The following is a 14,760-nucleotide window of genomic DNA, read 5'->3' on the forward strand; positions in this document are numbered from 1 at the left end:
TTAAAGGAAGGATGAGCAGGAATGCAGGATAAAATGTGAGAGTTCAGGCTCTGCATTATACTGCAGAACCAGAACCAACATGTAACTAAATAGTACAATAATAAAATGGATTAATTACAAGATTCTATGTGATGAAAAACACAGGAGACCACTGCAGTATGACATTTCTTTAAACATGTGGGGGCATCCTCATATTTACTATCATACATTGGCTGTGAACAACCCAATTGAACTCCTAGTACGAGATACAGAATCCTAATCCTCCGAAGGTAAAACAAAAAACAGATATACAGCAGATTTTGGTCAGATTTTCATCTTAAAAGCCCTATTATCCATGGTCTTCAAGGAAGCATTACCAATCCCAGGTGACGATATCACACATCGGGATGAAACCAGAGTCTTCTAGACGACAGAAGAGCATCGATAATACATCTTGAGCTTTTGTCTTAGCAAAATGCTGGTTCAGACATGCTGCCAAGTCAGAGGCTTGGGTTAGTCCTGCACCTGTTTGATCCTCGTCAGCAAACCAATTCCTGAGAAAGAGGAAGTAGAGAAGAGAAAGAAGAAACAGCTCGACTCATCTCAAAAAAAAACAAAAAAAAAACATATAGACTGAAACGTCGACAAGGATAACCAAAATAGATGATTTTCTATCCAGAACAAACCTTCTTTATTTCACCACGCACACTCGAGGCTTCTAGGATGGAACCAACCCACCTTCCATAACAAAGACAGGAAGTCAGAAGAGGTAATTTTGGAGGCAGCCAAACAGAGTGAGCTTTCTTTGTGTAAAATTCACAATTTAGGTTTGTGCACCAACTGCTAATTTTGGTTTCCATATTTTCTAAAAACTTTCTGTTATAAAGCTCAGGTTGAGGAGTACCCTTCAAGGCCAGGATTTGTTGGGTAGTAGACATTCTTCAAACCTAATCTTTTAGCTGCCAAAGCAGTGGTCTCGCCGATGCAGGCAACAGCATTATCCCAACTCTCTGCTTCTGATATAAGATTGACCCAAGCCCTGGTTACACACAACAAAATTGCAATTTATAAGAATCTATGAACAAGCAGAGCGAAAATTCGTTGTGAGAAAGTGAAAAGAGATAACTGTGAGAAGATTAAAATGTTAAGTCACTGGACACTTGCCTAATTGCTGATGGAGAAGCAACGGCAACAACTGGAGCAGAGAGTGCTTGTGCCAAAACCATTTGATCTACATCATAGACTGGAACCTGGAAAGAATAAGAAGATGCACGTCTCTAATTATCACAGTTAAGTATGAGCATGCGTAACCTCGCTGTGAACATCTCCAATTGTCTCTAAAGAAAGAAACTGAAGAAAAACTTTCAGCTATACATTTCAAAACTGGTCGAGAGTTGACCTCAATAACAAATGAACTTTCACAACAGACTCATCTTTATATGACATCAGTTTCTGACTCATCACAGCGAGGCCAGTGACCTGTGGGATCGCCAAATAATTGACGAACAATTCTAGAAAGATAATGATGCTGGCACATTGAAAATGTGACAAGGATGATATCCTTGCATTTGATAAAAGACAAAACTTGAGCCACATTAGATTCGTTCTTAGGTTAGATACACTAACATCTATTCGTGGATATCAACTACATTCTCATAAATGAGTAACATTGCAGAAGGTTGAACCGGGAGGCCAGAGAAAGGACTCCGTGTTAGATTATCAAAGGGACGAAAACACCCTGGGAAAGCACGACTCAAGATAGAACTAAATGGCAAAATGGGATCCACATTCCCTGCTGCCTAAACCACTACTAAGAACAAACCAATAAACAGTGTCTGAAGCATATATCCAGGCACCGTATAGCATAATGTAAAGAAACTTAACCTAATATGCATCGAAGGCCAGAAACATGCACCTAACATTGGGATAAACTGCCGATATCATTGTAATACAGTGGTTACGTCATTGGGTAATGATACCAGTGACCTGAGTTCGAAATTCGTTGGCTCCAAATTCTTTATCAATCATAAAAAATAAATAGATTGGGATATACTTGTACCGTTGAGTAAGTATTTAGCCTTGTGACCTCAAATCCACGAGCAGTCAGCCCCGTCTCTGCATTATTTAAATTACAGTAAGCAAACATCATTCCTCCTATCAAATTAACTTACAGATTCATGAGGACAATACTCAAAGTGCTTCACAACCAAGCAAATTTGGTAGCGAAGGTGCAATTTTCCAAGGACAGAGATTCTACTGGAGTTCTTTTGTATAAAAGAAATTAAAAGAACCTGTTGGGCTTAGTGAAGTTAGCTGATAATTATTTGAAACTGCTAAGAGACAGCTACTGTAAGTTGCGATAAGTACTTACCAGTGCATGTTTAAAACTACCTACCACGAAAAATAAAATCCAACATACAAACTGATATAAGAGGAGGTTGTAGACCTACCAATCTCATTTCCAGCTTTCATTGAAGCGGGATAAAGGACAGTGCATCTTCCACTCCCATGTTTAGGAAGCTCTAAAGCTAATACCTTGCCAGTTGCTGATAATACAATCCAGTTTTAGAAAAGACTACGAAATAAAGGACATGCTAACAAATTTAACAAAAAAACATCGGTTAACAACAGAAGTCTATGAACAGAAGTTTCCAAGAAAACAGAAATTTCAGACCAAAAGACAAAACCATGTAACGAGTGTTAGTAAGAGACACAAACCTTTAGACGGTGAGAAGGAGATATTCAGGGATTGCTGTGGTGACTGTAGTACGTCCTTAAACACGGCTGTTGTACCAGCTCCAACAACACCTACCTGAACTTTTGGGCTCCCAGCTGCCCTGAAACAAAATAGTTAATTTCTCATTTAAAATAACCAAGAGAGAGACATACTCAGGCATGTAAATCAACTACACAGTTGAAGGAAAAGTACTAGCTAACATAGTTTGTTTGATACATTTCGTTCTTCATTATATTTGGTGTGGACAAAACCAAGACCAAAGGTGTATGACAGACGTAAATTCCCACCTAATATAAACTGACAGAACAATTGTCGTCGTCATATAATGACTTCCTATAGTTTGACGGCGCAGGAAAATCTCTGTATGCACATTCTTAAATGCTTCTAGCAGTAGCGAGGGGTCGTAAAAAATAACCAGTTCATGTAAAAAATAGCTTAACATAATGATCAATTTTCGGTTTCAATCATTTGTGGGCAGAGCACCATAAAAGTTACATATCATATAAAATGAGGAAACCTATTAGAGGGTCTAGAGGAAGAATCTTTTGATGCTTACTTCCATCCATTGAGAAATACTAATCCTGCCTCAGGAGAAGTTATAACGATCCAGTCAAATGAAGTCCCTGCTAACATAAAAACGTCAAATGTGAAACGTGTAAGCATTACTTCTTTTTCATTCGTTGGTATATCCACAGGGAAGCAAGCGAAATTCGAAAGTTTTGACAGATTGCAGATTTAACAATTCAATTGTGACACAAAGAAGTAAAAATCACTATTAAAAAGCAACATAATGAAAAGGATCAGATATCATACATTCATCTTGAAAAAGAATTACCGCGTAATACAGTAGTAAGCCTATCCAAATCAGGTCCTTGTGTATGCTGGATGAGAGGTAGCTCAAAGCAATTAATCCCATGTTTCGCCTGTTACGATAACAAAATAAAATTGCATCAACTACAATTGTACGGTAAAAACGTCATGATATTGATAATGCAACGTCATCTTGACTCACCCATAAAAGATAGTATGGGGTACCTTTTACATGTTAATATAAATATACATTTAGTACATTACACCACTAAGCAACATAGTACTACTTAATATTTGTGCTTGTAAAAAGTCAGAAGTAGCAACATTCATGTCTGACCCTGAAAAACTTCAAGTGCACTTTGTGGATGCACTATGTCATACACTTCAATCACCACTCATTGCAAAATTATTCAAACGTACCTTACATCAGCTTCAAATAAGTTAGCTAAATGCAGCAAAATTTTAACTTTCTATAAGACACATTTATGCTTACATGGGAGCCTGATTGGTTTCAGAGAAATTTGCATGATGCAAATGTGAATAAAGTTCCATTCCAGTACCTTTAAAAATATAATGGTAAAAAAGAAAGGTTGTAATACACAGCTCCTGTATAATTTCAAAAATTCATCACATTTTCACCTATTTACATTGGTTTCCAATTTACAAACCAAAACCAATATTTAGCACAGCCCAGTACACAATTGTATTTAACATTCCTTTCCTCATCTGTGTTATGCAAATTTTCCCAGGTTACCAAGAGGAGCTGTGATCCCAAAGGCACGCCGTGCAACTAGTCCATCACTTAAAAACAACTCTACTGTATTGATAAAAATTGTAGTAGTTCCTAATGTTCATAAAATGTGGTATGAATATCATAGTACAACATTCTCTTTTCTGATGGAATTCCATTAATTAATATTAAATACACTACACACTATGCAGCTAGGGTTTCGTCAAACAGCTGATAATGATATGGCAATTTAATCCTAGACAACACAGAAGAAAAAAAACACCATATTACTCGACATTCCCCCCTTTTCATATAGTAACATGTTTTCCCACCTAATCCACCAAAACTAAAGATCCAAATACGTACTCAGAACACGATATAAAGATCAAACTATACAGTTTTTCAGATTTATACACTGATTAGAAAAAACTTCAACAGTCGCAACAAATCCTACAACATTTCTAAAATGCAAAGCAAGAAATGACAACCAATAAGGGACAGAAACAAAATCTAATAAAGGATTGTGACAGAGTAATTACGAGGGCATTAATGAGTTTCACGTTCTTTCCTTGTTCTCGTGTCACCACCACCTTCGGTTTCAGAGAAGAATCTGAAGATGAAGCAGCTCGGATTTTTACAGGCTTCAGAAGAAATTTCCTGTGCGAAGAAAATTGAGACAGTGATGAAGAAGAAGAGAAACACGAAGAAGAAGATGAAGAGGAGGAGAGAGAGAGTAGAGAAATTAGAGCCATTGGAAAGGAAACGTGTTAGTTAGAGAGGGATTCTTTCTCCTCGTCTTTCAATTCTTTCACAGACACCTGTTGTGGTCTCAATTTCAGCCCCCTTTTTAAAATGGATTTTATATTTTAATTTTATAATAAACAAATTACTTTAAATAAAAGTGATTAAAAAATTACCGCCACAAACGGTTACCCCCACCCACTCAAACGAATCTCTGAAATCTGGTGGTAAAAGTTTGGCAACCGGTTTTTCAAATTTAATAGACCGACCCCCTTAAGCAGCAAATACATTACTCACATGATGATGATTAAGCACCGTCCTTAATCTTTTGGCTATATTGAAATTAGCAACAGATTGGCCCTGTTGTAACCCAACAGCCCTTTCTGTACCCTCATCATGGAACACATAACACGTAGGATTTATCCCCCACTCAAACGACTCGAAGCTAGGAATGGTAATGTATAAAAGCAAGTCCAATGGGACACATCTAATTTCTCAGTTTGGCAGGTCAGGTAAATGGTCAAAGTTAATTTTGGGCAGTGGATAAAGGGTTCGTCGTAACAAAGAAATTTAACCGTTGCACTTTGAAACGATCGGTTCTAACTGAACCGATAATCGGATCCAATTGAGACGAGCCTCGTGGCTCGACAATGGTAAATTTAAAACGCAGAAAAACGACCATATTCCAAACTCCCTATATATTCAACTCAACTTCAATATTCTTTACTCACAACAACTTCTTTTCTTCTCTTCATAATATCAACTCAAATCTAATCTTCTCTACATCTCTTCAACTCAAATTCAATCTTCTTTACATCATTTCAACAAAAATTCAATCTTCTATACAGTTTTCCAAATACATATTTAACACCCACTTAATCACCATGGCTCCTCGATCTCAAGATTTTATTTAACAAAGAAATAGAAAACCACCTAAAAATAAACACAGTAAAGTTTTACCAGGGAGAGAACAAGATCCGCAGGAAGATAACAATGCACGGATGCTCTCATGTCCAGAATTAGCAATTAGTGAAGGTCATTTGTCGACAAAGGTAGAGCGGGATAGTTCTCTACAGAAAACAAGAGGTGGTTGGTACGAAGTTCATAAAGTTTATGACCAACTTCCTCGTGGTGTTAAAATTATTTTCGATCGATTTCCTTGGTTTACTTTGTACCATATCAAAGTGCATAATAATTCGCCCAAACTGGTGGGTATATTGATGGAGCGTTGGCAGTATACTACACACACGTTTCATTTTCATGACTTCGAAATAGGTATGTTTTATCTTTTGATTTATATTTATGCAATCAATACGAGTATTACAAATGAAATGAACAATTTTTATTTTATTTTTAGGCGTAACACCATTAGATTTGTATTTCATACTTGGGATACCTTCTGGAGCGGGAGATGATCCTCCATTTGACCAAGATAGTGGATTAGCCGAACAACGATACAAAGATGCACTTCCATTATACTTCTAAGTAACAACACAACGAATTAGCTTTAAGAGGTGGCGGATTTCTAATTCTGGTTTAAAGGCATTTATAGTCAGCGAATTGCATGGTGGTAACGATCCTGGTATGGAAGGGGATGACCCTGCTAAAGATACAAAAATTGCTAAAGTATTTATTTATGGATACTCAGTTCATATTTTTTTCCCAAACTCAAACTCAAGTACTCAAGTGGGGTGGTTAGAGGCGTTGCAAGATATGGAAAAGGCTGCCACTTATGATTGGGGGTCCGCTATATTAGTTGAATTATATATTTGTCTCGATCTCGCATGTTGTGGAGGGTCAAACATTAAAGGTTGTTGGGGCATCCTTGATATGCCAATCCATTTCTTTAGCTTTATATCAGTGCATAAATATTTAGCAACTACTATACGCTAATACATTCCTTAGACTAAATATAGTTTACTTTCCTTTATATGTATTTTACTACAGATCTGGTGGTATGCATGTTTCAATATTGGTGTATCATGACTTTTCGACTACACGACAAAATTTTGGCCAATAATAGTAAGGTATGAAGGTGATAATTTGCAGCAAAGACAACAAAAGAATGAGCGGGATAACATTCATGTGTGGAGGTCCCAAATGTCAATTAGGAACAAATATAATGTTATTTGGAGGTCGTATGAGGATTTTGAAGAATACAACACTGAGACGGTCAGAAGGATAAAAAACTTTTCACTGCAGCACATGGTGTTGTATAGTCTTGTCAGTAACATTGGTGTTTATTTTTTTGGGGAGAGATGTGATAGACAGTTAGTTGGTCGAGTGAGAGTGCCACTGAATCCTCCAAGAATAGCTACCGTATACGGGTCGAAATACTTAGAGATAAAGGCAAGAGGTTGGCAAAGGTATGAGACTAAATTCACCCCTTGTGATGCAGATCAGTATGACCTATGGTACAAAAGTGTTACAGAGCCGATAATTCTTAGCGAAATTTACACATCTATGGTCTGGATTTCATCGCAATAGGAAAAGCATTACCGAAATTAGATGCTCCAATACATGCGCCACCAGTGATTCCAACTTTCAACAGTTGTCCTATAGCGGGACCTTCATTTTCTTCGACTCAATGACAAACAAGATCTTCTTCCTCATCGGCTGGGTCTGATTTGCCATCTTTGAGTTGGGAGCTTGAGACTTTTAATCTTGATGGAGAGCGTCAAATTCTTTCGATTGAGTCGCAAGGTCTCGAGTGTCCTAATTCTTATACAGGAACTTCGGTAACTCAAGAATAATTGATCGAACAATTGAATCAAATGGAGTTAAGAGATATGGAAACTAGACATATTTACGTCCAAAAATTGCGCACGTTAGGGGATACATTGAACTTCAGTCTTAATTTTTCTCAGCGTACAAAACTCCATCCTCCCATGATGTAGTGCGATACACACAAGTACCTGATGTGCCACGATCTCCATATCATCCTGTACAAGGTTCTCCAATTCGTTAAGTTCAACAATCTCCATATCTCCAGGAAAGTGAAGAAGGTCCCAAAGGTTATCAAGATTATAGAAGATCATTAAACTTTGATGGGTCTCCTATTGATCCTTCATGTCCATGGTTTGGAAACTAAATTGGGGGAGGATATGATGCTCAAGGGTCTCAATCTGCGGGAACTTATGGTGGATTTGGAAGTTTGATGCAAGGGAGGACGTATTACAAGAACTGGAATGGAGCCGAATAACTAAAATTATCCTTAATTGTTAATATTTGTAAGTTAAAATTATATTACTTAATGTAACTGTTACATATAATCGTAATTAGTACTAATTTATCTAGAAATGAAATTATAACTTAATTATAACTTTATCTCAAGCAGTATTTGTACTTATCAATACCCAAAACGAGATACCAAAAAATCCTTTAATATTGCATAATGAGCTTCAAAAGTAAAAATTCTTTTTTTCCATCTTCGCCATTCCTTTATAGCTTGCAATACAACATCATCATTTTTCTCACCCCTCAGTCTATAACGACCAACTAGCCAACCAAAGCTATGAATTCTCCAACTTCATCTTTTATATCTACAATTCGACAAAAAACCCAGCCGCATTGCGATTGTTGGGGTTGTCAGTATCATTGCGGAAGTTATCAAAGATTCTATGGATATAACTCATACTCATTAACCCATTTTGACGTCGTTCTGCTCCCCTAGCCGGATATAGAGTGACGTTGTTTCGACAGAGCAACAAATCTTCATCCATCGTAAATTCAGCTGGATTAATATTTGGTTGAGCCATTTCTCAGAAAATTTTTTGGTGTACAATGCAGGTGTGATTTTGGAGTTGAAATCAACTCAATTTATAGGAAGAGGATTCATAGCCGTTGGATGTAACTATTTCGTTGTCGTCTCAATATGAACCGACCGTCTCAATGAGGAACGATAGTCGGCTTTCTTTAAGAAGAGGCTCGGATATGTATGGGTCGACGTCTCTAATGAACCTGATCGCCTCAGATTGAGCCAATCGACTCTGTATGAGACGCGGTGTACAAAAGTTTTTATTTGAGGGTTTGATCATCCGTTTTAGTGGTTTGTTAGTCCCACTATAGGTGTATAAGCACCAAACTAAGTTGTTTGATGTGCCCATTGAAGTTGCTCTTAACCACGCCTATACGTCCAAAAAATACAAAAAAAAACATCCATATTCATTACTGGGGCGGGACGAGTATGAAAAATATCCTTGGAGGACGGGTTTTTCCATGGATTGTCCATGATATTAGAATTTGGGCAGGGACGAGAAATGCTCGTAGAGAATGAGTTTTCCATGGGTTATCTGTAATATTAGAAGCGATATTTAGAACTCTGTTCATAATGTTTTCAAGAATACCACAATGAGGTAAAAAAATGTAAAATATTGTTACTGGTAATGAAACTATTAATACAAAAAAGAAATAATCTTACAATCCGGTAAGCTTGATTATATATGTGGACTACAAGAAAATATAAGTAACATTGTAAGACCAATCATCACTAGTATAACTTGTACGAGTGAGTTATAGATGCATCTCACGCGCACCGTATCCTTAGTAAATCTCTGTTAACGTTGAACGAAATAATGAATAAAATCTATAATAGTACTCTTTATAATAAAAATTCTAAATCCTAAAAATGAAAGGTACTGGTGGGTACGGAGCGGGGACCTTAAATCTCATCCCCGCATCACTAATTTCAGGGATTACCCGTATCCGATCTCGTTCCTCGTTTATGCGGGTAAAACCCTACCCAATATGGGAGGGTTTTCACCGGGATGGGTTTGGGTGGAGCAAATTGGCATGCCTACTTGAATCCAGGATATATTCCGTAACAAAGCTCTACATACCTACCAAAAATGAGCATATTCTGAAATGGATAACACCACCATTTACTACTTTGAAAATCAGCGTTAAAAATTGACGGATTCTCAACCATTGAAATTAAAATTGGTAGATAGTGAGGTTTGGTATTTCAGAATGCACTCCTTTTTAATAGGTATGTAGATTTGCAAGTGGAACATATTGCTGAAATATTTAGCTTGCGGTTTGAGTTTTATGAGAAGACATAATTAGGAGATACTCCCACAAATTGGGAGATAGTCACGGTGATATGGGGCTGAATTTTGGCTAAGGGGAAATTTTTAATTTGGTATCCCCAATTGTGCACCAAATAAAAAAAAATCATTATATCACCAAATCACAGTAGGTTTACAATGCTTTTGAGCTTCTTTGAAAGCTTTATCAGTCATCACCCCAAGATTCAGTAACAATATAATCAACGGAGTCATTAGGATTACAAAGGTTCAAAGGAATAGAAGCAAACTGGGTATTTGCACCTCCTTGTAAGAACAAAACAGCATAATTCGAGGAAAAAAAATATTCCCGTCGTCCCACTATTAGTTGACCTATTTACTTTTATATTTTGTCGCATAATAGATGACTCATATCACTAAACAATGAGATATTTTTGAAATTATCCTTTTAATCGATTATTGTTAGTATAAGAAATATGCATGTTTATATACGTTACGTAGGTGTTTTAAAATGCTTTTCAATGGTATGAAGTTTGCGAACATCCGTGGTGTAATTTGAGAGATAAATCATTTCAAAATTTCACTATTTATTATTCATAAGGGTATAATTGTAAAAAAAAAATACTTAAAAATACTCTTTTCCCTTCCTTGCCTTAAGAATTGTGCAAAATTAAACTAGGTCATCTAATAGTGGGACAAAAGGAGTATTAAATAGGGTTCTTAGGTTTTACTCAGCTTTCTTTAAAACATTTTTGAGAAGAATTGTTGGTCCTACTGCGAAATTGAAAACTCGATCTTGAGATGGGGTTTTTGAATTGTTTGTTCAGGGATCTTTAGTTTGATTTGATGCACATGTGATTGGGATTGATTTGTTTAAATGAGTTTGAACAGTGAAATGGATAGATGTGAAGGTGAGTTTGGTTCTTGTTTTTTTTAGTGAGAACCCATTTGAGGGAATATTAAATGGTCGGTTGAATGCAATACTGATTGTTATAGTCGGTATTGTTTTGTTGATGAATCTAATACCGGCAGTGTTAGTCGGCATTGTAGGGTAATAGTCGCCACTGCCGACTTTTAATACACTTGGGGGATATTTAAGGGTAATTCAGTCATTATAAAAATTATTTGGATAAGGGATTCTTAAATTACTTCATAATGTCTTTTTTTTTGTTAATTTTCTTGAGTATTCTCCAATTTGTGAAAGTATCCCCCAATGGTGCCTTCTTTTATAATCCCTTCGTCCTAATTTAGATGCCTAAATAAGAATTTGCACAAAAATTAAGAAATGCAGAGAGTGTAATTTTTTTTCCACAATTACCCTAGGCTAGTAATTAAGGTACCTAGTTTTTAGATGTCTAGTTTTATGTTCTTTATTTTGAACAATTCAAAACATCAAGTAGAACTCAAGAGAATAAAGGATATATAGAGAGGAGTATTTAAAATTGTGTCTAGAAAATAGAACTACACAATTCGCCATATTAGGACCTGATTCCAACATAGAGTTAGATTATGATAAAAATTGAAAAAATATGCATTCTAACAAGTAATTTAGGACAAAAATAATCCTCAATTAAGACATCTAAAATAGGACGGAAGGAATAATAATAAAAAAATCGTCCAAAGTGTGAGATAAGGTGAGTTCAACAGTGTGAGTGGATTCATTCTTACCATGGTGATGATTAAGCACCGTTCGCTTAATCTTTTGGCTATTGAAATTCGCAATAAATTGGCCCTTCCGTAACCCAACAACCCTTTTTATGTTCCCTCTCATCAAGCACATCAAACTAGGGCATTATGCTCCACTAATATATAACCAAACAGTTTAGGACAAACTTTGAAGAAGGTGTATTCACTCAAATGATTAACTTGAACGGTAATGTACTTGAAGGTAGGATATGTTCCATAACAGAACTCCACATATCTACCAAAAAGGAGCATATTCCGTAATGTATAACACCGTCCATCTAGTACTTCGAAAAATAAGTCGTTGAAAATCTACGGATTCTTAACCATTAAAATTGGTAGATAATGAGGTTTGGTACTTCGGAGTGCACTCATTTTTCATAAGTACGCAGAGTTGCAAGTAGAACATACTCCTGAAATATTAGCTTACCGTTTAGGATTTACAACAAAAAATTCGTCCAAAATGTTAGATGGTGTGAGTATAATAGTGTGAGTGGATTCTCCCTCAACTCTAAAGCCTTTGTGGGACTTAGGGGTGGATGATTCTTACTAATATGCAACCGTTATTTTTCGTCTACAAAGAAAACACTAAATAGTTGAGCCTATGACTGGGGTAAAATCCGCTCACCAGAACAACCAAGTTGGGATGTCTCAAAGTCTCTGGATGGATGGTTCCTTTGCATCAGGCAAACTCAACAATTTTTTTATACACTTCTCATAATTTCATTTCGAATTATTTTATATTATTAACACATTTCAAAATTCTTCTAATATTTCGTAATATGGATTTTAGGTTTGGCATGGATGAGTTCACGGAGAACCAATGTTTAGACGCAAAGCAAAAATCAGTTGACCCAGAAATCGTGAATAAGGAGCTTTAAATAAGTCATCTTTCAGGGAAACAAATTTTCAACAAGTATGGCAAGCATAAGATTCTTAGTTTCTTACAGCGGACACTGAAACAATGAATGTGCAGTAGCAACAAGGTAAAAAAATCAATGAAAGAAGTTTTAGTTTTAGTTTTAGTTATAGTTATGTTAATTTATTTAATCCAAAATGTAATTATCGGAATCAATGAAAGATGTAATTATTATAGTAAGTCCTCTCGAGATATTAAGAAGTAATTAGAACTGTAACAGTCACCCACTGTGAAGTTATACATCACCTCCCGAGAAAATAGTGGCATAAAAGATGATGATGAAGCTTTTTGACTGGGATACATGAAGGAAGCGGGCTTTGGTGGTGAAGGTTGGAAAAGAAGAAAACCAAGATCAAGTGGCATCCTACATAAAGCTGACATATCCATCTCACTCAAATTATGTAGCTACATAACAATGTTAGTCTTGTAAATTTTGTTGAACCAAAAAAGGTAATGACTTTTATCATGAACCTCCTCAACCAAGTCGGGTTCATCATTATTTAAAAACTCTATGAAATCCTCATAAGAAATCTTCCCGCTTGGAAGCAGGCCAATTGCTTTTACTCTACTGCATTGTAGCTGCATAACGTGTCTTTCACCGAAGTACCAAACACCTTTTCCATAAAAGATCTCCTTTATCTTTTGTCTAGCTGGCATCCTCATTGCCCCATCATTTTAAACTCTCTGCAAAATTACAATACGATTGTCAACAATGTTATGGCTTGTTCTACTCATAAGTACTATGAACCAGGCTAGAATATGACCATCATCAACCTTATTAGGCACTTAATTATTTGTTTGGTACTTCTATATGACTGGAAAAATATTGCTGGCATTGTGAAGAACATGTTTACCAACACGGAAGTTACTTATACCATCACTACGGAAAATAATAACATTGGCATTTTAGTACACTACTAATATGAAGATAAAATAAACATAAATAGATGATGGAAACAAAGTGAGGTTTTTACCTGCAAGATTCCTCAAAAACTATTCAAGCTTGATTTGTTACTCAAGCATTCAGGAATGCCTATGTAAAATCATGTTAAATTGCAGAAACCTCGTTATATTTTGTTGGTGCTACCTTTAAATCTTCTGACGCTTCAAGAAAACCAATTATTGTTACTGAGCTAGCATCTGGATAAAAATACATTGGCATTGTACGCATGCCTATCTCACGCAACTAATCAATCGAATAAATCTGATTCTAGTTGGATCCCAGCTGATCAAGGTTTGTGCACACGATTCACAAGATACAAAAACCAATAAGAAATCTTCTTTAATCTTCAATAACCTGCACAACACCACTTGAATCTCTTGTGATCAATCACACACATAACGAAGTCTGTTAACAATGGATTATCACAAAATGTCTTTAGATCTAATAACAGTTCTAAAGATCTCGTCGATACTTCGATCTAGTTTGAGTGAATCTTATATCAGAAGAGAAGATTCTCAAGAATAAACAAACTAGGTGCAATCATAGTTTCAACAACCGTTAGTCGATCAAATCAATCGAAAACTAATAACACTGCAATTATCTAGTTTCCCACCAACAGTACTCGTATAGCTTCTTGATCCTACAGAAGTCTTTAAACGAGCGGTTGTAAGAGATTTACCTAATTAGGATACTTTCCTCACCGAATAGACGGCTCCACAAAAAAAACACAAGAAATGAAGTTTGCCCGGTTCTTAGGATAATTTGCTAGATATTCAAACTTAGGTATTTATAGACCAAGGATGTCTGGACACCAAGGAATTTCCAAAACCGAAAGTATTCTCAAGATATGCAATGAATGACAAAATTCGATTTTCATAATTCCAATAATTGTTTGTCCAATATTTCCGAAATCTCTCAATATAAAATCTTCGATTAGTAAATGCACATTACTAATTTTCATTCTCTAGAGATATGCATTAATTACTGGTAATTAAAGCATATAAAACTAAAAACATTAATTAAAAGATTCTTAAATTTCGGCACAGGATCACCTTGAGTACTAAGAAATATCTTTGAACAATAAATGATAAGATTTATTGCTTGTGTTCAAAGTATGTTGACATCTTTTCACTGCAAATCCTTATTTCATAATTTCATGGATTTGCATTCTTGGAATCGGTTATACCACACTTC

At 35.9% G+C, this 14,760-nt stretch overlaps 1 protein-coding gene across 2 annotated transcripts; it reads right to left on the reverse strand.

Moving 5' to 3' along the window:
* Positions 1-82: 82 nt before the first annotated feature.
* LOC113289472 (uroporphyrinogen-III synthase, chloroplastic-like) lies at positions 83-5,087 on the reverse strand. 2 transcript variants are annotated; one of them, XM_026538724.1, is made up of 10 exons: positions 4,796-5,087; positions 3,552-3,639; positions 3,273-3,339; positions 2,698-2,816; positions 2,430-2,525; positions 2,039-2,094; positions 1,144-1,229; positions 884-1,018; positions 666-717; positions 83-533 (listed from the first exon to the last, which is right to left on the reverse strand). In XM_026538724.1, exons 1-10 carry the CDS (start codon positions 5,006-5,008, stop codon positions 519-521), a joined length of 927 nt encoding a protein of 308 aa, XP_026394509.1. In that variant the 5' UTR covers positions 5,009-5,087; the 3' UTR covers positions 83-518. The 2 variants fall into 2 exon arrangements, with proteins under 2 accessions (XP_026394509.1, XP_026394510.1); XM_026538725.1 differs by having other exon boundaries at positions 3,530-3,639; positions 4,796-4,935.
* Positions 5,088-14,760: the final 9,673 nt, after the last annotated feature.

This window comes from Papaver somniferum, chromosome 6, assembly GCF_003573695.1.
Source record: "Papaver somniferum cultivar HN1 chromosome 6, ASM357369v1, whole genome shotgun sequence".
NCBI classification, from domain to species: domain Eukaryota; kingdom Viridiplantae; phylum Streptophyta; class Magnoliopsida; order Ranunculales; family Papaveraceae; genus Papaver; species Papaver somniferum.